The sequence below is a fragment of the Sinohyriopsis cumingii genome, chromosome 17 (assembly GCF_028554795.1).
Source record: "Sinohyriopsis cumingii isolate HCF-2022 chromosome 17, ASM2855479v2, whole genome shotgun sequence".
NCBI lineage: Eukaryota > Metazoa > Mollusca > Bivalvia > Unionida > Unionidae > Sinohyriopsis > Sinohyriopsis cumingii.
The window spans coordinates 76,378,573-76,403,960 of record NC_142977.1 but is presented as its reverse complement, the minus strand read 5'-3'; the positions used below and the strand labels follow the sequence as shown (position 1 = coordinate 76,403,960).

The window sequence follows — 25,388 nt, the reverse complement described above, 5'->3', positions numbered from 1 at the left end:
CAAATCCCTCATCAAAAGTTACTACTTCTGCTCGGGACTGTAACTATGCCTTTTCTTGAAGCCTCACTCATACCAAAATCATTTTGAGTGAATCAAGAGTTTTTACACTTTGTAGAATTATACTCCTGGTCTTTTAAATGTCCATTTCTTGCTTTTGTTTCATCATTCTTCAGAATGGGGATACTAGATTGGTCTTCACAGTCATCCTATATCTCCAGGATATGAACCTTCACATTTTCAGAACCCAAGATTTGCATACATGGACACTTCAGGGTACCAGTTCAAGGCACTTGTCTTAAGTCAGATTTCAATCCAAGTGTCTCCATGAGAATCATAGACAAAGTCTTGGGACCCTTCCAATCTACCTCTGTGTCTCTGACATCCAGCTACCTAGACACCATGTTGTGAAGGCACTAGGTGCATTACCTTTTGCATCAAGACATGAAATCCTAAGGTTTGCTTCATCATCATTTTGGATTTCTTGACAACAAGGACAGATTGGATCTCAATACATCCCAACATTTCATTCATTTGGGAATGGAGTTTAAAACTGTTTTGCACAGTATTTGTCGTTGGGATCATTCCTTGGAATCATCTCATTGGTGATTATCTGTTGCTCAGAGAATCATATTTCAGCATGGAAATTTCTTTGCATTTGAGTCTTCTCACGTTTACTAGAAAATCTAGTCCTAGTGGGCTCATAAGATCATCCAACAAAAACATCTTGTATTCAGTGGCAGACAAAACTTTGCACAACGAACCAGACGATAAATGTTTTAGATTATATGAGGTATGATCTCAGCAAATAGGAGGACTATTCTTATATAGTACAGCAGTAATACTTTAGGATCAGTTGCAGGAAATCACAGCCTGCACATATGCCAGCATGGCAGGCTGGGTACCTGTATTTTGCTCTTTTTATAAAGAAGTGAATGGGGTTCAACCCTATCAGGCACACTCTGCAGCTTAATCAACTGCAGATAAAAACCATTGTGAATTCCTTTCAGTTGTTCAGGTGTTGGGAAAGTATGTTCTCACCCTTCTACACCACTTGACTGTCATCATTTTCATTCGAAGGGAGGGGTGGTCCCTCTGCCTTCTAGTTCGGGTTTTTGAGTTGATGTTGTCATCAGTACATTAACATCCAAGTTCACTACATCCCAGGCAGACTCAGTGTTCTAGTGGACTCGGTGTCCTGATGGAATCAGACATTTCACACTAAATGAGTCATTTACCCCTATCTTCAGAATCTATTCCCACTGGGTTCACCTCTTATGGATCTGCTTGTGACATGGAACACAAAGCTGACAACCTTCGTCTCCACAGTCCCAAGTTATAAGTCTGGGCAGTTGACAATTATTCCTGAACAGGAACAGTCTCAATCTTTGTAACCTTCCCTCAGCTTCACTGATTTCCATTTTCTTGCCAAATAAGGGGGAATATGAATGCCATAAAATCCAGATTTCTTCTCTCAAGTATGACATGTCATGAATGTACAACCTATTGAACATAGTAATAGAGATTCCAGGAAGATCCTGCTTTCACACATGCTAAAACATCGACAAATGCAGGTTTTTCATCCAAACCAGGAGATGTTGAACTGATATGTCAGGCACATGTCAAGCAAACCTCTGAAAGAAATGGTCTGCCAAAAAATGGTAGGTAGAATTGCTTGGTCAAAAAGGCTCACTATTATGAAAGCATTTGTCCCAAAGAAAACTGCAGTGTTCCTATTGTGACCTGAGTTGATCAGAAGAGGGAGATGTCACTTGTTCTTATCAATTAAAGAAGTAAGGGATGGTATGTTATCTGCTTAGACTATGTTGTCAGTGAAAATGCAGTCTTATCTGCTTACGCTATGTTGCCCTGGACATGCCATGTTATCTGCTTAGGCTATGTTGCCCTGGATATGCCATGTTATCTGCTTAGGCTGTGTTGCCCTGGATATGCCACATTATCTGCTTAGGCTGTGTTGCCCTGGATATGCCACGTTATCTGCTTAGGCTGTGTTGCCCTGGATATGCCACATTATCTGCTTAAGCTGTGTTGCCCTGGATATGCCATGTTATCTGCTTAGGCTGTGTTGCCCTGGATATGCCACGTTGTCTGCTTAGGCTGTGTTGCCCTGGATATGCCACGTTATCTGCTTAGGCTGTGTTGCCCTGGATATGCCACATTATCTGCTTAGGCTGTGTTGCCCTGGATATGCCACGTTATCTGCTTAGGCTGTGTTGCCCTGGATATGCCACATTATCTGCTTAGGCTGTGTTGCACTGGATATGCCACGTTATCTGCTTAGGCTGTGTTGCCCTGGATATGCCACGTTATCTGCTCTATCTGCAGGGAACTTACCTAGGACCTGATGAGCTTCTGATGCATATCGAGCCATTATTTTATAGAGGTCATCACAAGCATAGCTTTTGTGAGCAACAGCTTCCTATTGAACTTCATCCTCACAGTGGGTTAAAGGTCAGTATGCATCTTTACTCTGATATATTTCATCCCAAAATGCTCATTTGAACCTGGTAGGGCCTTATCAAGCTACCTTTGCAGGTTGTTCAGCGGCTAGGTTGTTCAGCGGCTTCTTAATGATGCTAGTTACTCTACTTCCTCTTGATCCTGCAGGACTGGAAAAATTGTCTCTGTGCTGAGTCTATATATAAGCGTATTTTAATCATAGCATAACCTCAATTTCCTGCAACTAAAAGCTGCTTCATGTATGTTAGGAGTCTGGAGAAAGTGCAAAGTACAGTGTAAGGGGAAGTAACTCTTGTTTACCTGTTCTCCTAATGGATTAAGACCAGTTAGCATATTTGAAGAAGAAGCAAATAATTTTTAGAGTAAAATATGTTTCTTTGGGAATATGTACCAGTCACTGATCACTGATCATGATATGGGCACACCATCTCAAACTACCCCATCCCTCATACCATAATCACATTACAGGAAATGTGTACACATCCTCTCCAGGAATATTTTATGATTTTTGACAGCATTTGGTACCTCTGTCCAAAAGGAAACCATACTAGTCTGACTTCCACCATGGTAAGCTAATAACACTTTTAGCACTTGTGTTGATAAAACAACCCAAAAGACAGAGAAAATATCTTTTTTTTTTTTTGTTTGAGAAGGATGGATTTGTAAGGTAGCAGATGTTCTCCTAACATTTTGTTATTAGGTATTAGGTTAGTGTTTTCTGAAATCATATTTTACTCTAAAAATTGGTTTCTCTTTTTCAGACCATCATAGAATCCAACCAAAGTCTTTTGTTAGGCCAGAAATTTTTGAACATTTTGCCCTTGATTATATGTTCCTAGGTTGTATAAAGTTTATTAACTCGGTAAGTACTTCCAGTTGGGTTGTATAGAATATATTAACTTGGTAAGTACAGTGTGACCCACCATAACACAGTAGTTGGGGTCCATAGAACCTGACAGCGTTACAGACTGAACTGTGTTATAGCAAACCAAGCCTGTTACCTGATGAAAATTATGCATTTGCCTAAAATATAGGTATGGGTAACAAAAGCGGGTGCAAGAATACAAGCTTTTGATTAAATTAAGACAAACTAGTCTGAAAAACACTTGTATATTGACAACTTACATTTGTGTATTGCAATCCATAATCCGTTAAGTACTGTACTTGTATATAATAGAGCCATGAATTTGAGTATAGATCACATGTTATAAACTTAACATAAGACTTGTGTCCTGTTAGAAAACACAAATAACACATATTAATAAAAAATATGGTAGTCCTCGTTTTTGATCTATAACTTAACATTTTACTACAATCGTCACAAGTAGCACGTTGCTGTTGCTGTTTACATGCTCGATGTAGATGTACTTAACCTGGCCTAAATTTTGGTCCACTGGAGACTGTATCATCTTGCTGAGGGTTGTGGCTATTTATTGGAAAATAAAAACTTGAACAGATTGAAAAGCTTAACAAACGTCTTTGCAAGATACCTCATCTTCAATTAACTTGATGGCCATATATCTATGGCTTCAAAAGATTGGAAATGTAATTTGCATTTTATGCCACTGTTAGTAACAGTCGTAAGCATAATTTTGTTTCCTGCAAAAATGAAACTTTCATCACACAATAAACATGTTCCAGTCACTTTGGAAAATGCAGCAATCTGTCAGATTCCATTGCTTTTATTTAAGTTTTGTGCTGACTTCCTTTGATGAAAGGTTATTTATTTTTATTCAAGACTGTAGTCAGCTTTCTTTGATGAAGAGTGCACATGTAATTGAAGTTTACGCTAAAGAACAGCTTTGGGCTGAGAAAACAGATGTCTGTTTCTTATTGCGGTGGCAACATCAAATAATTATAGAACATTGAGACTGTTTTCGATTGCTTCATATTTATACAGAACTATTATTGAAGTTTCATCAACTATTTTTTCTGGGTACATTTTAAAAACAGGAATTAGCTGTTGTTTGTAGCAGTTATTTTTCTTGCCTTCAAAATTTGGTTGATTGTAGCTAGTCTGGTAGCATAGATAGACCAACAAATAGATCTCCATTGGGGGAGGGGGCAGGTCTTGACATTTCTGGTGGTGGAATGATTCTACCTTCCATGCATGCATCAGAATTTTTTTTTAAGAAGGCCAACATATGATGAATACACGGGTGTTCTGTTATGATAGGGATTGCTACAGAAAATATTAGTTATGAAGAATTTATTCTATGAGTGAAAAGAAGTGTAATTTTGTTTACCATCCACATACAGAGGTCTGTCAAAATAAATATATTAATTCCTAGTGAGCAGTGTATAATATGACACTATTTCATCTGAAAGATCCATTATAAGATAGTGCCTTGTCCAGCTGATCTCTGCTACCAGAAATTTATATATTATTTTAAATGCCAAGATCTCACAGCATACAGTACTCAGGCCAGATATCATAATAAGCAGATTATGATATAACAATGCAAATTGTATAAAACTAGGGGTAATATTCGACACTCTATGTGTTTGAAGTACATTTTTTTTTAAAACTGTCAAGTTCAAATATTTTTATGTTTAATTGTCAGTATTCCCTAGCAGAAATGCACTGTATTTATCCATTTAATGATCAGATTCATTGCACATTACTTGTATGCTCAGATATTTAGATTTAAATAATTTGAAAATATTATTGGTAATTAAATGTTACCCACCATAAAGTGAAATGTTGCATTTACTTGCAAGTATACTGCTTTCATTGTCATAAAAGTCTGAACAAGTTTGTATTGTGTTTTGCTCTTTCTGTTTGATGCAGTAAAAGTTTGATTGATTTACAGTTTCCTTTTCCACAAGCCAGATCTAATTCTAGAATGATATTTCCCAAGTTATCTGCTAGTGCATATGAGCTCTTTGCTTGTAAAGTCAACAGCTGCTATGTTTTCAAGTTGACAGTCATTTGATCGAGCCACGAATTAGACACTTGTTCATTGCCAAGTAGATTCTTAAAACTCCACGTGGATTTAACCATAATCCCTTAGTTTGTAAAGGATAGTCCCAAGTTGTTTTCCCACATGACAACCCTTTGTCAAGCTGCAGATCTGATGCATGTTCAGTGCCAAGGAATGAAGTGTGGTTACTTGTACTTGTGATCTTGCCACACAATTGACACAAGTTGCATCTTTCATTAGATTTCACATGACTGTTTGACCAAAGTATCACTTGCAGAGTCTCCTCATAAACACACACACATGATGGTCAAGTCACTTTCTGCAGGTGGATTTGACTTACAAATACACCCATTATATATTTGTATATTATAGGACTTCTGGGTGTTCTGATCACTGCATTTGAGTTTTATAAGACTGCTAGGTACTCTGATCACTGCATTTGTATTTTATTGGAATGCTGGGTGCTCTAATCACTGCATTTGCCTTTTATTGGAATTTTGGGTGTTTTGATCACTGTATTTGTATTTTGTAGGACTGCTGGGTATTCTATTCACTGCATTTGTACTTTGTTGGACTGCTGAGTGTTCTGATCACTGCATTTGTATGTTGTAAGACTGCTGGGTGTTCTAATCACTGCATTTGTATGTTGCAGGACTGCTGGGTGTTCTGATCACTATTTGTATGTTGTAGGACTGCTGGGTGTTCTGTTCACTGCATTTGCATTTTATTGGAATAATGGGTGTTTTGATCACTGCATTTTTGTTGTAGGACTGCTTTGTGTTCTAATCACTTTATTTGTATTTTGTAGGACTGCTGGGTGTTCTGATCACTGCATTTGCCTTTTATTGGAATGTTGGGTGTTTTGATCACTGCATTTGTATGTTGTATGACTGCTTTGTATTCTAATCACTGCATTTGAATTTTGTATGACTGCTTTTGTATTTTGTAAAACTGCTGGGTGTTCTGATCACTGCATTTGCCTTTCATTGGAATGTTGGGTGTTTTGATCACTGCATTTGCATGTTGTAGGACTGCTTTGTGTTCTGATCAATGCATTTTCATTTTATTGGAATGTTGGTTGCTTTTATCATTGCATTTAGTAATGAGTTGTAACATGAAATTATTTTTGACAATCAGTTTTGCTTACTGTTATAAAATCTCTGAAATCAAATGTTGCTTAACTCAGTTCACAATTCTTTTTACTGCCAGTTTATTGAAGATATGGCTTACAATGATCACCATGTTTAAATATTTTTTTGGGGGTTATGAGTCTGATACACCAGCTGAACATCCCTGACCAGAAGGGGGTGGGGGTATGATAAGGCATTTATGTTCTTTGAATAAATGTTATGTTTCATTCATTATTTAGAATTGGTATGTTTTCTTTGCAGGTTAAAACAGGTCCATTTGCAGAACACTCCAATCAGCTATGGAATGTAAGTGGTGTGTCAGATTGGGGAAAAGTCAACACTGGATTAATCAAGATGTACCAAGCAGAGGTAGGTCCTTTTAAGATATACATTTTCTCATAAATATACAGCACTCCCTAACTATAAGGTCCTTTAATAAATCCAACTTGTTCATTTGGAGTGTAGTGTAATTTATATCTGGTGAGGTACAGCTAGTGCCACAATATAACACTAATGTATGTCACTGCATTACACTTGTGCACACTGTGCACGCTTAAAAGTAACATTAATCCACATTGTGTTCTGTATTTATGACGTCTGTAAAACCATACTGCATGCATCTTGTTAGATGGAAGCAGAGCACCGGGTCTTAAAGCTGTTTACTGTACATTAATGCTCCTTACACCTATGTTGGACCTGGCCTAAATCTACAGGGTCAAGGTCAGGGCTTAATATTTTAAGTTCCCATCACAATTTCCTTTCTGCTTTTTAACATTTAAGCCATTAATGGATAAAACTGTGTATGCTTGTACATTATCATGAGACGGTTCATTGGTGGTCGTATATTCAATGTCAAGGTCGTGACTCAATATTTTCAAGTCTTACATCACATTGTTTTCTTCTGAGCAGTAACTTTCTAACCATTTGAGACAAAGGGATGAAACTTGGCTTGCTTATACTTCATCATTAAAAGGTGTGTTGCTTATACATTATCATCATTAGGTGTGTTGCTTATACATTATCATCATTAGGTGTGTTGCTTATACATCATTAGAAGGTGTGTTGCTTATACTTCATCATTAGAAGGTGTGTTACTTATGCTTCATTAGAAGGTGTGTTGCGTATACTTCATCAATAAAAGGTGTGTTGCTTAGGTGGTGCTCTACAGTTTCGTATTTTGCATAGGGTTAGGATTTTAAAGAAAAAGAATTTCCCCGGCTTTCCTCACTGGTCATACTGGTTATTTAAAAAAGACTTTGTATATCTTAGGTATAATGCAAAGAACCTTTAATTCCCTTTATTTTGGTGTATGATTGATGGGTGTACTATGGGTTATAGAGTATACAGGTTGGCCTTACTTCAGATGTGCACCTTTCAAAAAAGTGCTAGCTCTACTTGGTCATTTTCACTTCCTGAACGTCAGAGGTAAATTGTATAAAAATGAGCCAATAACTCTTTTTACATTTTATATATTTGGTAATTCATTCATTGCACTTTCAGAAGCTGGTATTGTCTAGTCTGGCAAAATTCATTTTCCCTATTTTAATAGCTGCTATGTATAGTGTACTTTAGACTAATTCAGGCTGATTTTTTAACACAAGGGAGCAGTCATTTTAGTTAGCATTATGCTTAAATCATGTAAAATTTCCAAAAGTACAATATCCAAAAGAAATATCGTCCACATTACATTAATGTAGCATAGATGTATGCCAACATTCTCTCCATTGTGCACGTTTTAAATGCGAACTACTTCACCTTACATACGTCACTCTCTCAAAAGTACATATTATCTGGTGAGCGCCCCCTTATACATCATCATTATTAGTTTTGTTGCTTATACATCATTAGAAGGTGTGTTGCTTATACATCATTAGAAGGTGTGTTGCTTATACTTCATTAGAAGGTGTGTTGCTTATACATCATTAGACGGTGTGTTGCTTATACTTCATTAGAAGGTGTGTTGCTTATACATCATTAGAAGGTGTGTTGCTTATACTTTATCATTAATAGGTATGTTGCTTATACTTCATCATTAAAAGGTGTGTTGCTTATACATCATCATTAGAAGGTGTGTTGCTTATACTTCATCAATAAAAGGTGTTGCTTATACATCATCATTAAAAGGTGTGTTGCTTATACATCATCATTAAAAGGTGTGTTGCTTATACATCATTAGAAGGTGTGTTGCTTATACATCATCATTAGGTGTGTTACTTATGTTATCATTATGTGTGTTGCTTATACATCATTAGAAGGTGTGTTGCTTATATGTCATCATTATGTGTGTTGCTTATACATTATCATTAGAATGTGTGTTGCTTATACATCATTAGAACGTGTGTTGCTTATACATCATTAGAAGGTGTGTTGCTTATACATCATCATTAGGTGTGTTACTTATATGTCATCATTATGTGTGTTGCTTATTCATCATTAGAAGGTGTGTTGCTTATACATCATCATTAGGTGTGTTGCTTATACATCATTAGAAGGTGTGTTGCTTATACATCATCATTAGGTGTGTTACTTATATGTCCTCATTATGTGTGTTGCTTATACATCATTAGAAGGTGTGTTGCTTATACATCATCATTAGGTGTGTTACTTATATGTCCTCATTATGTGTGTTGCTTATACATCATTAGAAGGTGTGTTGCTTATACATCATTAGAAGGTGTGTTGCTTATACATCATCATTAGGTGTGTTACTTACATGTCATCATTATGTGTGTTGCTTATACATCATTAGAAGGTGTGTTGCTTGTATGTCATCATTATGTGTGTTGCTTATACATCATTAGAAGGTGTGTTGCTTATATGTCATCATTATGTGTGTTGCTTATACAGCATCATTAGAAGGTGTGTTGCTTATATGTCATCATTATTTGTGTTGCTTATACATCATCATTATAAGGTGTGTTGGTTATACATCATTAGAAGGTGTGTTGCTTATACATCATCATTAGAAGGTGTGTTGCTTATATGTCATCATTATGTGTGTTGCTTATACATCATCATTAGAAGGTTTGTTGCTTATCACACTAGATTTCCAACATTTAATGCCATGGACTTGCCTCAGTATTTTATGCTTTTTATCACACTTATCTTTCTACTCTATACTTTTCGAGCCATGTGAGATTAAGGAATGAACTTGGTATACTAAAGGATCATCATTGGCAAGTGTGTTGGTTGCCACCTTAAGGGTCTTGTCTTCTAGATCAAGATCACATCTAAGCATTTTAAATTTTCTGTCAAACTTTTCTTACTGCTCTAGACTTAAAGAGCCATATGAGATTAGAGGTTGAAACTTGTACACCATCAGTATCAGAAGTGTTTCATACCATGCTGGGTCTCCTGTCTTCAAAGTCAATATCACAGTTAAGTAGTTGAAGTTTTGTATCAGACTTTCTTTTTCCACTCTTTAGAGCCCTTTGAGATTCGAGGAGTATAAAGATACTTAGTGTATGTGCAGCATATCATATTGTCTTGGTTAAGGAGCAGTAATTTAGAGTTTGTTTTGGTTCTACTTTTGAACCATGGTACATGTCGTTTTCTCTTTGAAATGACATCTCATGTACCACAGTCAAGAATGTCTTGTCATGGTCAGTGATCACGTTTTCTCTTGTATGGAGTATAACACCAATGTCCTTTGAGATGAAGTCATGAAACTTGGAGGGGGGTTCTTTTCTGGCTAGTAGTTAAATATCTCTGTTACAAAAGTCGCAGTCAATAGTTGCAGGACGTTCATTTACAGAATTTGCTCATTTCAAATCGCTTTCAAATTTTGGCATTGATTCCAATATTGATGCATCCAACACGATAAAACCTACACTGAGGATGGATCTCTTGGTTTAATCAACTATGGTTCACTGTGCCTTCCTTCCAGGATTTTTTGACCATTATTTGAAAATTATATCCATGCATTAATTTCAGGACCTTTTCATCTATTGCCTCCAAACTTGCTTTGAAGGTGCATTTCATGGACAAAACTGGGGTTGATGTAACCTCCTTTCCTAAGGTTTCTTGAACTCAGCATAAAACATTGTGTCACAGAGCAGTTGGTGCGTTGTTTCTCAGCAGCTCTGGAAAAAACTTGAGTTATGAGAGGGAGGTCCCCTGCATCATCCCTCGAAGGAGGGAAGAGGGGATAGAAATCATGAGAAATGGGGGTAGAGGTGGTAGAGAGAAAAGTCTTGTCACAGCCATTGGTTCCTTTTCTGTGTGCCAAGGTGCCAGCCAGGTGCTGCATCACTCTTTCAGAGCGTCTCTTGATCATTGTCAGATCATTTCATTTTCTTCATTGTGTCATCCTGAGCCAGTAATTTTTCTGTTGATGTTTTGATATGACTAGTTGTGGTTGGCCACAAATTTCTTTCATAGATGATCAATGGATCAGTTTGCTGTACCCTTCTGAGACAGTTCAGTCATAACTCCATATAAGTTTCTGCAATGCCAACCATTATTCAGTTTAAACCTGTATAGGCTACTTTGCATTTCTTGCTGAAACTTCTCTTTCATTATTATCTCTTTAACCAAGTCACCACATGAGCTCCTTCCTGGTTGCACGAATACTTGCAATTAAATACTATACACACCTAAATGTTGAAGAATTGTTGTTGTTGTTGTTGTATGGTTTAACGCCATTTTCCAGCACAAGATAGGGTATACATGGCGGCCAGTATTAATGGTGGAGGAAGAACCAGAAATACCCCGGAAAGAACCACCGACCCACGAGAAGCTACTGGCACGCTTTCTCACATAACCACATTAGCTGAATCCAAGACTCGAACCAACGCAGAGGTGAGATGGCAGTGATCCGTAACGGTGAGCACTTTAGACCAATCGGCCACTCGGGGGCCCCGTTGAAGAATTGAAAGCATGGTCTAAAAGACAAAATTACAATGATCCGATAAACATTTATTTTAAATAAGAAAGAAATCCATGTGTTGGGTACAGCTAATTACTGGAAACACAATATTGAATTTCGTGCACACTGTCCCCCCCAACTGGGTTTTCAAAATTGCATGACTTAATCATTTTTTCAAGACTGTTGTGATCCCACAGCCTGGCATCATCTCTTTTGAAAGCTTGATCTAGTTCCCTTTGAATGAAATATTTGTCCTATAAAATGTTTCTTTTTCAAGGAATTGAGTCATTTGACACACAGACCTTGTTTGTCATATAAAATTGTTGTCTTCTCTAAAAATTAAATAGGGTTCATCCATGTTATAATGCTGTTTATGTGAGCCAACAGTGACCTGCATTTAAGTGAGGGATCTTTATAATGAGGTATGTCCATGAGACAGAATTGACCTCTATTATGAATGAGGGGAAGTTATAATGAGGGATGTTAATAGGAGCCACATAATTTATTTGTATTATGAATGAGGGAATGTTATAATGATTGTCATAAAAGATGCAAAAGTGACCTGTATTATAAACGAAGGACCTTTATAATGAGGATGTTCCTTGAAAGATGCATCATTATAGTGAATACAGCACAAAAACCGACTATTGAATGATATGAAACTGCATTAGAGCTGGACCTCATTAACCTAGTGGTAAAGTTAAATTATGTAGCAATGATGCAGCAGTATTTAACCAACTTATTGGTATCCAATCATACATGACATTATAAAAGGGGCAGTGGTATACTGGGGGTGGATGGGCTTTACAGTTAGGAGCTACTGTAAATTCATATACATTTCTTAATGCTTGCTTTAACTTTGTTTATATTAGTGTTGTGGTAATGTATTTTTCATTCCCAATGTTTTACAGGTTTTGGCCAAATATCCCGTCATTCAGCACTTTGTGTTCGGCAGTCTTCTGACAAGCAACCCAGCATCATAACTGAACTAGCTCAGTGCTTATTGTGCAAAGTACCTTGTTAAAGCAAGCTGTCAGTCACTGTATTGAAAAAGATGATGCTTCAGAGAACATTGTTTTTGAAGTGTTAAATTTGCTTTTTATCCAAGACATTAGTACTATATTTTATCTATATATGAACAAGGTGTAGCAAATGTGTGAAGGGGGAAATCACCCTGTGGATATTTGATTGCAACAAAGGTAGTGGCTTGATAGTGGATATTTAGAAATGTGTAGAACTCTACAAGGTTTTCGGAGTTATATTCCCCCATACCACTCTGCCATGTTTTAATTTTTTATGCCATACATTACTGAAATGATGTAATACCATGTTAATTATGAGGAACATTTAATTGAATGTGATTGATTTGGGAATAAGATGTAGCAGTTTAAAAACATCAAAAAAATAAAGTAAAACAAGAGTGAACTAAATATGCATTTTATCCAAGAAATAAGCAACAGTTAGGCTGCTTGTTCTTAACAGATTTACTCCAAGCTACCTTGTGTAATTTTGTGTGATAGCAAATTGGAGTTCTTTTGTGCTTAAATGAAAAATATAAAATATTTCTGATGAATGTTGTTTTGCTTGAATGATATTGATTGTTGTAATTACATCTGAGCCTTGTTTTGTCCATACTAGAGGCAGATAAAACATTTGGATAAAAGTGAGTTTATAGTATGAACAAGTTCAAACCTAAAACTAATTTCCATAGTTCAGGGACATAACTTGTGATTGATTGATTGATTGATTGATTGATTGATTGGGATTAGCAGCTCATCAGTACAGTATATGCTACATAGTACCTTATTGAAGGTAAGATTTATAAGGAATACTAAAATATTTAAAAACAAATCTTTTTTACAAATATCAGAATAACATGGTACAGTTTGTAAGAGGTATAAAAGTTGTGAAATGTGTAAAGTCAAACTATAGTATACAATAAAATTAGACTTAAATTATTGTGTAAAAAGTAGCATTTAGAGTTTATGTATCAACTAACTTCCTGTAAATAACTCAGAATATTCTATACTTGTGTATCGAATACCATCAGTAGTGAAATTACATAGAAGTATTTCTGTCTTGTTTACATTCATTAAGGATGTGTCTCACTGTCATCAGGGTCTGACAGGCAACATTGTCCATGTGGTTATGCTAAACCAGTAATCATCAGGAACTGACAGGCAACATTGTCCATGTGGTTAGGATAAACTAGTAATCATCAGACGCTGAGATGCAACATTTGCCATGTGGTTAGGATAAACTAGTAATCATCAGGCACTGACAGGCAACATTCTCCATGTAATTAGGCTAAGCCAGTAATCATCAGGGTCTGACAGGCAACATTCTCCATGTGGTTAGGCTAAACTAGTAATCATCTGTACTGATAGGCAACATTCGTGTGGTTAGGCTTAACCAGTAATCATCAGGCACTGACAGGCAACATTCTCCATGTGGTTAGTCTAAACAAGTAATCCAGTGATAGAAGTTTGGATAAACAAAGTTACTTTATTTTAATCCTAGAATGTTGTTTAAGGGGTTCTATGGATTTTAGTTGCTGTATTGCTGGTATAGAACCAAAAACATCAAACAAGGACCTAATAGTTTATTATGCCTAATAAAGCAAGACAAAAAAAGAATTTAACTCACAAATCTGCAAATTCAGCAGTGGGCCAAACCACAATTGCAATGACACCTAGCACATGTGAGGACATAACACTCAACTTGTGAACTTTTTAAAACATCATTTGTGATGTAATTTAATGTACAAAAATGGCTGGCTATTTTTTAGTTGATACTTGAATAAGTATAGTTACTTTAAGGTAGTGAAAAATAGCATAGGAAAATGCCCAAACAGAGACTGGCTAAGTGGCCATCATTTTGATGCATTGCTATGTCATATTCTTTGAGTGATGACATTTATTGCTGACTGACCAATGAAATCCTTTGTTTTTTTTTTAGTGTTGCTATGTAACTTAGCCAGGCAACCCTGTTTTCAGACACAAGTTCAACTGGTACTTTATCTTTTTGAGCCAGGGTTTTGAATTTTTTTTGCATGTATGTAAAATCCCATGCCTGAGAAGAAATCTTATTTGGCTACTCAGTGATAGGAAAACAACACATCTCTTTCTAAAGAAAAGAACAGATGCCACAGTATAGTCAGTATATTGCATGGATCACAAACCATTCTTTATGACTTTTGTACTGTTTTGTTTCACCAGTGTTATTTTCTTGCTTGTATAGCCTGACCAACATGACCTGGTGGTTTGACTCATTGTACTATGGTCACACTACCTGGCCACTTTGTAAAAAGAGGTTCATCAGTGATAATGTAATTATACCAATAGGTCACACTGGCCACTTTGTAAAAAATAAAAAAAGGTTGGTTAGTGACACTGTGATACTCATGCTCAGATGATAACTAATCCTATATGTGAGATATTGACTTGAGAGTGGGTGGGTTGGGGTGATTGCACTAGTATACAGTGCCCTATAAATCTGTTTCATCCACTTCACTATGGAGGCATCTTTTCAAGATATGTTGCATAGCTGTCATTCCATATTGATACTGTTGCACAGCTTAGTCAAATAGCTCTACGTGTACTATCAGGACAGTAAGACCTCGACATCCCATCATATCAATCAAGCTAGATGTCTTTTACGTAAGGACTAGTCAGAACTCCAAACCATAGTAAGATATATTTGAAAGAAGCTTCAGCAACAAATGCAGAGTCAATGGCCTGGTTGAATGAATGAATAAATAGTGACTTGTTGGTTAAATCCTTTGAATAGCAGCTTCTGAGGAGTTAATACTTTTGAATAGCAACTTTAGATTGGTCAGTACAAATGATGGCATTGATGGAGATCATAGTCAGCAACCAGACCCAGAATAAAACATGAGACATAGGTGTCGTTTTAGTATTTTAGTTGGTTTTAGTGTATGCATGATTTACATTGGATTGAGATTAATATTGGAACTCAGAATTACATCCAGTGTCCGTCGTATCACATTAAATACGTGTATGAAGGAATATGTTGTACTGGAACTTTGCTATGCCAACTTTCTTAATGTTACAGCTGTGCTAAATAAAAATACAATCAAAAGAAACCTGTTGAAAATGTTAAGAAAATAAAGTTACAGCTTTAGTTTCAGTTTTCTTGTTAGTTACTGCAAAGAACAGTTTTATCTCACAAAGTAGAGGTAAGCAATTATATGAACCCTGCACACAGATTAGAAGTATATACATATGTATGCCCTCATTGAATGTCAATCATTCATTCTTTTGTGGTCCTTACAGACGTTTTGAGTGTTTCATAAGAAATAACCATGGGGAAGGGGCTAAATTGGTACAAACATGTTGATTAGTTGTACATTATTGGTGAAGTTTTTACAGTTAGCTCATTATTTTTGAATCCTGCTATACCTGAAATAATTGCATAAATATTGTTATCCCTGAAATAATCTTATTGAGGGTATGAATCTTTATGAGTACTACACCCTCATCACAAATGTAGGTAACTTTGACAAATGTCACTGACATATATTTCATGCTCTACTGAATTTTGTTAACTCATTAAGCCCCAATGCTGCCTTAGGCCTAATGAGGTTTTACCCTACTTCCAAGCTCTGTAGCGTCAAGGTGTTTTAAGATAACCAATATGGGTGGTATTATAGACAATTAGACTGATGTAGCTCTACAATGCTACCAAATAATCTGGACTTTCTAGTCACACCTAAGTACCATGACTGTACCGTAAAAGAATGCCACTTTGACCCATATTTCACATTTTACTCACTTAGGTTCAGTTTTGCATTTAAATCCTATCAGATAGGTTTTAGCACCCTGTGTATATGCTGTTATCCTTAGATTAATGAAGGGAATGCAGCCTGACAAATCCTTTACTCTTGTCACAAAAGTGACAAAGTTTCCTGGTTCACTGACTTTGGTACAGGGTCGTTTTATTTTATTAGCTCTATTTTTGTTTTGAATCGTCTAACTATATGATTGTGTGCATTTCTATTAGTAACACACCACATGCCACAAAAGATCTGGTAGATATACAAGTAGAGTCATGAGGGTTGATGAGGAGATGGATTTTGATAAGCGTTTTGCCCTCACCACAGGTCACTGTGACCTATATTTTATGCTTAATGGACCTGTATCAATTTTATTTATTGAGCATGAGCACATTTTATGCTCAAATCATCAAACTAGATGCATGCTTTCTGTTAGTACCACAAAAGAATATCAATGTGACCTACATCTCACTGGCTCGAGTAAAGTTCTTGGGGCTTAGCTCAAAACCAATTTTCTCTTTTGGTACCCTTTAGGGAAACCGATATATGCTAATATTAATGAAATTATGTAAGAGATTATCTCAATGAATATAACACCTTCATCAAAGAAGAAGATTCACTATACTGGTATGAGTCTAAAGTTCTGTTTATGCCAGAATCATCAAACTATGTGATTATCTGCATCCCAATTAGTACCACACCCTTACAGCAAAGTAGGTGACTGTGACCCATGTTGAACATTCTACATGTTTTTGTATTTAGCTCATGACCACATTGCAGGGCTCCAAATTTTTTCCAAGCAATTCTCCACAGAAAAAGCGAGTTGCAACATATAGCCAACCTAAGGTTCATGTAGAGTCTGGCACATTTAAGCTTTATTGTGTATTAATTTACATAAAATGCAGTTGTCTGTACTTAATCCAACTCGTACTTTGGTCATTAAATATTTCAGATTAATCTCACCAAAATATGGATATTAACTGACACCCATCCATCATTCTGTTCATGTTGCTATGAAAATCTAAATCATCTGACCTCCAGTTTCACTCAAGATTCTCAAAATTTCTCCTCAAATTTAGATTTTGCATTACCTTCCTGTAAATACTTTAAACAATATCAATTTTTTCAGAGGCAGAGATAGCAGAAAGGGTACAAACTCACTTTTTGTTTAAAAATGACACCAGGAAACTTTGTTAATCTTGAAAAAGAGCTTAACAACTCCTCAAACTGAGGTGATCCTACAATTTCCCGAGTTAAGGCAAAACTCTAAGGAAAATTAAGAATTTTATGACGGTATTTTAATCTTTAATATTAGCTCAACACTGTGGAAAAAGTAATTGTTGCTAACCAGGATAGTTTAAAAAAATCTCAATCTGAGGAGAACATTTTGAGTTGGTTAGGAGACAGGGACTTGGACCTGAATTTTGTCAGTCAAAAGTTATTTAGTTGACTATTACAAGGGAAGAACAAAAGGACAAATCCATCAGCAAGAAACATTTAATCACAGTTACAAACACATCAATCTCATAACACTCACTCATTCACTCACACAATATCAGATATGGTAACTGGAGTTACCAATAACCATGGTGATGACCTTGACATTGCATTCCTGGCCTGCGTAAAATGAGGTCAGCCTTAGATAACCAGTTGATACAAAGCACGGTGGCAACATCCAGATCTCAACATTTATATAAGGCATCCACAGGAAAGAGGTTACAATGTAGTTAAGGTTTTCTTTTTTTATAATGTCATAAAACAAAAGTGTAATGATATGAATATAATGTAAATATATATTTTCTGACAATATGCAATAGTTGTACTTTTGTTGAAATGTTTCAGTGGATTCAGATAGGGAATACAAAAAACAAATCTGGCCTTCATTAATACATCTTAACTAAAAAAGAATGAGGAAACCAGTCTGAGTTGTATTGAACACTTGATCAGATAGTTGAAAATACAAGTTAGACATGAATTGTAAGCAAGTACATAAAGTAAATACATTACATGCTCTAGCAATAAATGCATGTAAAAGATCAGACTCAAAAATATACTGGAACTGAAGTTTTGTATATCTACCTATAAACCCTGCCATGGATAAATGGGAATGAGAAGAAAGAAAACATCATGCATGCATAAGGCTGCTATGTGGAACAGATATCTTCCTGGTTTTGTGAATTTCCACCATGCAGTTTAGGAAAAGTTGAGTTATAGATGGATAAATGAAGGAATGAAAATAGAGGTCATCACAATCTGTACACTGTTAAAAGTGGTAATAATACCAATCTCCACTTTCATATATATATCTGTGAAGTGATAGTTTGGAAAAACATGATTTACTGTGAGAAAATATATGTACATATTTTGTGTTTAAATGAATCCATGATCAAGAATCATCTTTGCCAGTAGTGTTTTGATTGATGACAAATAATATAGACAGAAAATAAGAAAATGTTCTCAAATGTTTTGAAGGTTACTTTTAAAAATGAGACAATGCCTGTTGTTTATCCTCACTTACTTGCAAACTACACAGACTCGGAATAATGCACTAGCAGATCTGGGTCTATGCAGTTTCTTACAATTAATCAGTATGACCAACATAGACCCTGAAGTGCAATGGTAGATCAGGGTCTATACTGCATGGACTTATTAGTACTTAGATTTCTTTACTGTTCACAAAGCTCAGGCCCCATATTCTTGAAACGTGATAAGCAAGAAACTTGCGCTAATAACTCCAAATTGGATATGACACCTGCAGTGAGGTTATGTAACTGAAATTCAGGATGCTAGTAGAGGATCCTTACATCAGATGTGACACCTGCAGTGAGGTTATGTAACTGAAATTCAGGATGCTAGTAGAGGATCCTTACATCAGATGTGACACCTGCAGTGAGGTTATGTAACTGAAATTCAGGATGCTAGTAGAGGATCCTTACATCAAATGTGACACCTGCAGTGAGGTTATGTAACTGAAATTCAGGATGCTAGTAGAGGGTCCTTACATCAGATGTGACACCTGCAGTAAGCCTATGTAACTGAAATTTAGGATGTTAGTAGACTGACTCCAAAAACAGATGACACCTGCAGTAAGCCCCTGTAACTAAAATTCAGTATGCTAGTAAAGGGTCCTTACATCAGACATGACACCTGCAGTAAGCCTATGTAACTGAAATTCAGGATGCTAGTTGAGGGACTCCATATCAGAAATAGTACATATAGTAATCTTCTGGGACTGAAATTCAGGATCCAAGCATAGGGATCCCAAATGTACTTGTAGTAAGCCAGTGTAACTGAAATTCAGATATAACACTTTAAGCCTATGTCAATTGATATTTAACACTGAAAGTAATCCTATGTAATGGAAATAAAGGATGATACTATGAGTAAGTGTATGTAACTGAAATTAAGGATGATACCTTAAGTAAGCCTGTGTAACTTAACGATTACACTCTGAATAAACCTATGTAACTGAAATTAAGAACGACACTTTCAAGGAAGCCAATGTAACTGAAATTAAGGATGACACTGAGTAAGCATCTGTAACTAAAATTAAGGATGACACTTCGAGTAAGCATAAGTAACTGAAATTAAGGATGCTAGTAGAGAGTCAAAAGTTTAAAAGATCTTCATAGTTCCAGGTCTACCTTTATTTTTTTGCTAAAGTTACAGAACAAAAAGGATTCAGACGTTTGTCTAATATTAAAAGTTTTATGTAATATATCTGATTGGATCAAAAAGATCCTTTCTTCCAGGAATTTTAAATAAATGGGCCAAAAATAGTGATAAATTGATTAAAAAATACCTGATAAATCTGTTCTGGACTTTGCCCAACAAAAAATTAAGACAGTTCCAGATTTTTTTTATGTGGCTTTAATATTCTGAGTCAGTATTCCAAACTGCTTTTAACCTTAAACAAGCAGACCAGTACCAACCTATTAAACCCATAGATCAAAGCATTGATGTGGATATTTTGAATTTTTTTAGCTTCATAATGATTCATCCAGTATAGTAATAAAATCCATCAAGGAATTTTGGAAATGAAAACATGACTCAAAACCAAAAAGCAGAATTTCCATGACTGTAACCTTGAGCCCCAAGATCAAAGGGATGAGAACATCACAGAATAAATTGTCTTATATTTCTTTTCATAATGATTTATTCGAAAGAAGAAAATCAATCATAGGAAACTATAAAAGCATTGCCAAAACCTTAACACGAAATTCTATGACTGTAACCTTGACTGAAATGCCAAAAGAGCATGCATGCATGTCACCAAATGAATTGTCCAAGTTAAATAATGATTCATGCCAAGTATGATAAAAATCTATCAAGAGGTTTAGGAAATATATTCAAATGAAAATGTTGGGCCAAAAACATAATAAAACTTGATCATGCTGCTGCTGGAGAAGAGACTGCAATGTCTCATTTCCCACACAAGTGTGCTCAATACAACGACTCCCAGCAAGAAAGATTTGTAAAGGTCTAAACTCAGAGTATTCTTCTGAATGAGACACCTGGTGAAGTGTTTGAAAATATAACACACACCCTTCCACCTTATGGATGCATTTTTGTCCATTCATGTTTGTAAAATTATGATTGTGTTGGGTTTGGTAGTTCAAAATTGCAATATTTGTGCAACATACCATGGCTTGGCATGTATGGTGTATGTGCATTTTTTCTAAAGATTCAAACTACAAACAATCATACCAACATCATTTTCTCATCTGTAATAAAGATGAGACAGGAATTCTGCAGAATGCTACATTTTGATTACACTACTGTACCATGATACATTTGTTTTTAAGAATCAAAAATTTGCTATAGTATAAAATGTTGATGTGACATTTTTTTTGGCCCATGATAAGTGGTGGGCTCTAAAATGAACAGTCTTCAAGTTTCATGACTGTACATACAACAGTATAAAAAAAAACCTGAGCTAAATGCTGAAACTTACACTGATGCCAGTGCTGTCGAGGAAAAATGATTCCTACACTTATGCTTCAGAAACGAGCACAACTGCAAATGGAGGTATGGTTGGACTTTTCTTATGACACATCTAAAGTAACATAAATGTCAGTAATAGCAACAGAGAAACTGAACTACAAAATAATATGTATCCCAGGGGCTGAAAATACAGTGACCCATTTTGTCTACAGGGTGTGGTTGTACTCCTGACACATCTATGTACCAAGCTGCATCTATTTACTGGTAGTTTGAGAAACTAAAGCTGCAAAAGAATGAGTCCACTGGAGCTTAAAATATACACCACTGAATATTCTGTCAATATTATATGAGAAACTGAGCTTATGGTAGTACTTGGTGTATACTGATGAAGAGTGTTGTTGTTGTTGTGGGGTTTAACGCCATTTGTCAGCACACGATAGGCTATGCATGGCGGCCAGAATTAATGGTGGAGGAAGAAACCAGGAAAACCCTAGGAAGAACTACCGACCCACAAGAAGCTACTGGCAAGCTTTCTCACATACCCACATTAGCCGAATCCTAGATTCGAACCCATGTAGACAGAGGTGAGATGGCAGTGATCCATAACAGAGTGCGCTTTAGACCACTCGGAGCCCCTCGATGGACAGTGAAATACAGGTTAAAGTAAAATAGTTTCATCTTAAGAAGGTGGTAATGATGAAGCATCTACATAAAGATATATGACTGCAGGCAACAGTGTCTGATAAACTGAACTAAATTGTTGAAGCTTGTCCTACAGACAGATAGACAGATGGACATGCATCAATCCATTGCTTTGCAATCTTGGAAAAATACTGAACACTTGTTAAGGACAACTAATCCTTGAAATTTTCACATGAAAAGTTTTCTCCAAGAGTCACTAATTACTCACTTATAAATTATTTTGTTCCTGAGGAAATACACTGATCTGAACCACTGCATTTAAAATTATCAGTATACTATTTACATGTAACCATGACTAATTCTCATAAAATTCTATCAAATTTGTTGCTGTTACAATTTTAAGACATAAAATCATTCCTCTTTGAAATAATCTCATTTCATCCATAATTGTGAGATTATAAAGCACAAGTGCAGAACTAATGATTAATAGCAGTAATGTAAAAAAAAATAATATCAAAGACAACTCAATGCCACAACTGAAACCAGTTAAGTAAGCAAAATAAATTCTGGGAGGTGCAGACATGAATAAATGTTTTTATCCATTAGCTTGGCAAGAGTGGCAAATGGATTCAAAAACTCCTGTTTCAAATTGATTGATTTAGAAAGCTACATAAATGCATTAACTTAATGTGTTGGTTTTCCAGAAATTGTATATGATAGGTAAAACTGATACTGCACCACAATAATGGTGCTTTTTTTCTTTCCTCAAAATGATTTTACTTGCAACTGAAGAAATACACACTCTCAGGGTACAGGAAATTGTACAGAATCTAACAACACATTGACATCTAAACTTTTTTGTTTACCTTTTCTATGTTTAGGGACTATTTTTTAAAAACATTCTATGCAGTGTAAAATAATTTTACTAATAAAAACAACATAAAATAATTTTCATTTTTCAAGATGAACATTGTTCAAAGTTAAAGGCTGCATTTCTGGATAAGCGCTATGGCAAGCTGACCTTGACCCTTGACCTCCAGTAACCCTGGAAACAAAAACAAAATGAGTATTATTAAAGCACCTGAAAACAGCCATAAATATTTGTATATTTTTTACAAATGTACTGGAAAAAGATGCATAAAGAATTTGTAAAAAAAATATTTTGAAAAAATGACAGATTCTGCAGTAAAAATATTGGGTCTTTTAACTATTCAATATCTATTTTTATGGACTTAATAAAATTAAAGCTTAAATGAAAAGAATACAATTTCCAAATGTCCTAGTATGTACATGAAGATAAAGTAACACCTGAATGTCCTATGGTGTACAAGATGGTGTATCTGACATCTGAATCAGATATGCTGCCAGAATTTTATTTAAAGTGTGTAGCACCCCCGTGTCACCAGCATAATGAAGGAGCAGGGGAAAAAAGGGCAGGCTGAAGAAGAGGAGGCCATTGTTCAATATTTACCTAACACTTAAATAGCTTTCTCTTTCTTCCTGCTCCATTCTGTTCAGACTCTATTGAAATCAAAATCCTCAAAAGATGTCACACTTAATTGTATAAACATTAATCAGCTGATTGTCTCTGAGCTTAATCTGTGCCTTGCTTGTGTATGAATATTGTTCTGTGGTGAGACTGCTGTCTGAAGGGACATATGCATAACTAGCTTATCCAGCTTGAACAAGTTGGGAAACTATTCTTCCTGACTGTTAAGCACAATTTTCTGTAGCTTATAGGTAGTGTATCATGGATATCTCGGCTCCAAAAGAAGATTTTCACTAATATGAGCGCTGACAAAGTTTCTTTTTCTTGAACCACTCCTATACTGAGAAGATTTTTCATTCATTTGTTCCATAATACTGCATTAGGGTCCATGTATGACAAAGTCTGCTTGTATTTTTGATCAGTAAAATATCCTTCCTTTTTCATTTCTTTTCCGAATCTCATCTATTTTAACATTTAGAGTGCTATAGTTTTGTAGCCCAAGATCCCTCTGGACTAAATTGTTTGTGAAAAGAGATGAAAACTGCATTAGAGTGCAGTTTTCATCTCTTTTCAGAAACAATTTTAAATTGCCTATATTTTAATCAAGCTTGGTATTCTGCCTTTTCTACATTTAATTGTGAACATGCTATCTGTTTCTGTCCATCCAACATATTGAAAATTATTTTTGGGTTCAAAATCTTTTAATGGCATTTCCAGTAACACTTTCAAAGCTCCATTCATTTGATATATATACTTCAAACCTTTAAAAGTCACTGTCATCATTGGTATCAACAGTCAGTATTTGCTGAATGAAATCATCTGATGATGATGAACCAAGTTGGTAGTTTCATCCATTTTGCATTTGCTAGGTAGCCTGTATTTTATGGCAGAATGCTTGCTCCTGGGCCAAATGTGCCAATCAAATTTAGTTTAACAACCATTCATGTCAAACCCAAGTACCCAGATGTCTACTTTAAAAAAAAGATAGCACTAAAAGTATAGCAGCACGACTAACAATATGCACTTTATAAATTAACAGTTAAATTAAAAAAATCATATATTGCCCAGAGTACTTTTTTATATTTGTGACTTTAATTTGCTGGAGTTTTCATGCATCACTGCTCTCCAAATGCACAAATTCATACAACTGTAGCAGCATGTCTGCCGAATCTCATACAGTATACATGAAGAGTCCTCAACTGAGGCCTTAATGTAATAGTCTGATTGAATGAAGATTGCTAAACTGACACGTGAATGTTATAGTTCACATGAATATGACATAACTGACACCTGACTATCATGCGAAGAAGATGGTGTAACTGACACATCAATGTCATACAGTGTACATGAAACTACTGTAACTGACATATGTTGGTGTACATGAAGACAGCTTAACTGCAAAGATACCCATTGCCAAATTAGGGATAAGAGGCAACAAAAAAAATGATTCTATTAAAAAATTAGGGACACTTACTGCAGCAAAGAAAATAGCATGCATAAACTGGAAGAATGTGAAAACCATTTAAAAATGTTACAAAACATGCCTATGTACAGGCATATGTATAACACTATTTACGGTAAACAGCTCTTTGTGTTCTTTTTTTAATCGTCCTCCAAACTGGTTGTGGCTCTTAAGTTTTGCCAGAAGCTCCTTTTCCAATAAAATTTCATGGCAATCAGGGTGGGCTTACAATTACTTAAGTCAAGGCACACACAAAAGGCTTATAGAAACACTGATGATTATAATTTACACCAACAAAAAAAAATGTTGCAGAAATCTAATTTAAAAAACCCCACATATCATGAAGAGAATCCAATCAAGTGAAATGAAGTTTTCCAGATAATGACATGAAACTGACTTTATGGTAAGAATTACCGTTAAAGTCTGAAATGAGCTGTTCTGATTATAATTGCATGTTATATGCCAGAAACTGATCTTATGTCACAAATTACCAGCAAATATGGGAAAGACTGAAAACACTCCCAACTTATATGCCAGAAAATGATAATAAATGTTACAAAAAAAAAACCAGAAAAGACTTGAACAGTCCAAAAATATTCTCAACTACTGTCAAATTTATTTGGTTTATTTTTTTTTTGGGAAAAATCAATAATTTTT

At 35.6% G+C, this 25,388-nt stretch overlaps 2 protein-coding genes across 9 annotated transcripts in view; one reads left to right on the top strand and one right to left on the bottom strand.

The window, feature by feature from the left end:
• LOC149779268 (serine/threonine-protein phosphatase 2A activator-like) overlaps nt 1–15,542 on the top strand; it is a 67,312-nt gene extending 51,770 nt beyond the window's left edge. For 5 of the 6 annotated variants that reach the window (XM_089939859.1, XM_089939858.1, XM_089939857.1 and 2 more), the window contains 3 exons: nt 3,240–3,340; nt 6,794–6,901; nt 12,311–15,542. In XM_089939859.1, the coding sequence (XP_089795985.1) occupies nt 3,240–3,340; nt 6,794–6,901; nt 12,311–12,382 (281 nt within the window). In that variant the 3' untranslated portion in view covers nt 12,383–15,542. The remainder of the gene's footprint in view (nt 1–3,239; nt 3,341–6,793; nt 6,902–12,310) is intronic. The other variant, XR_016415596.1, reaches the window with a different exon arrangement.
• A 2,135-nt stretch (nt 15,543–17,677) lies between these two features.
• Nucleotides 17,678–25,388, bottom strand: part of LOC149779267 (dual specificity mitogen-activated protein kinase kinase 7-like) — a 35,510-nt gene continuing 27,799 nt past the window's right edge. For all 3 annotated transcript variants that reach the window (XM_089939853.1, XM_089939854.1, XM_089939852.1), the window contains one exon: nt 17,678–22,825. The gene's annotated coding sequence lies outside the window, so the exon portion shown is untranslated. The remainder of the gene's footprint in view (nt 22,826–25,388) is intronic.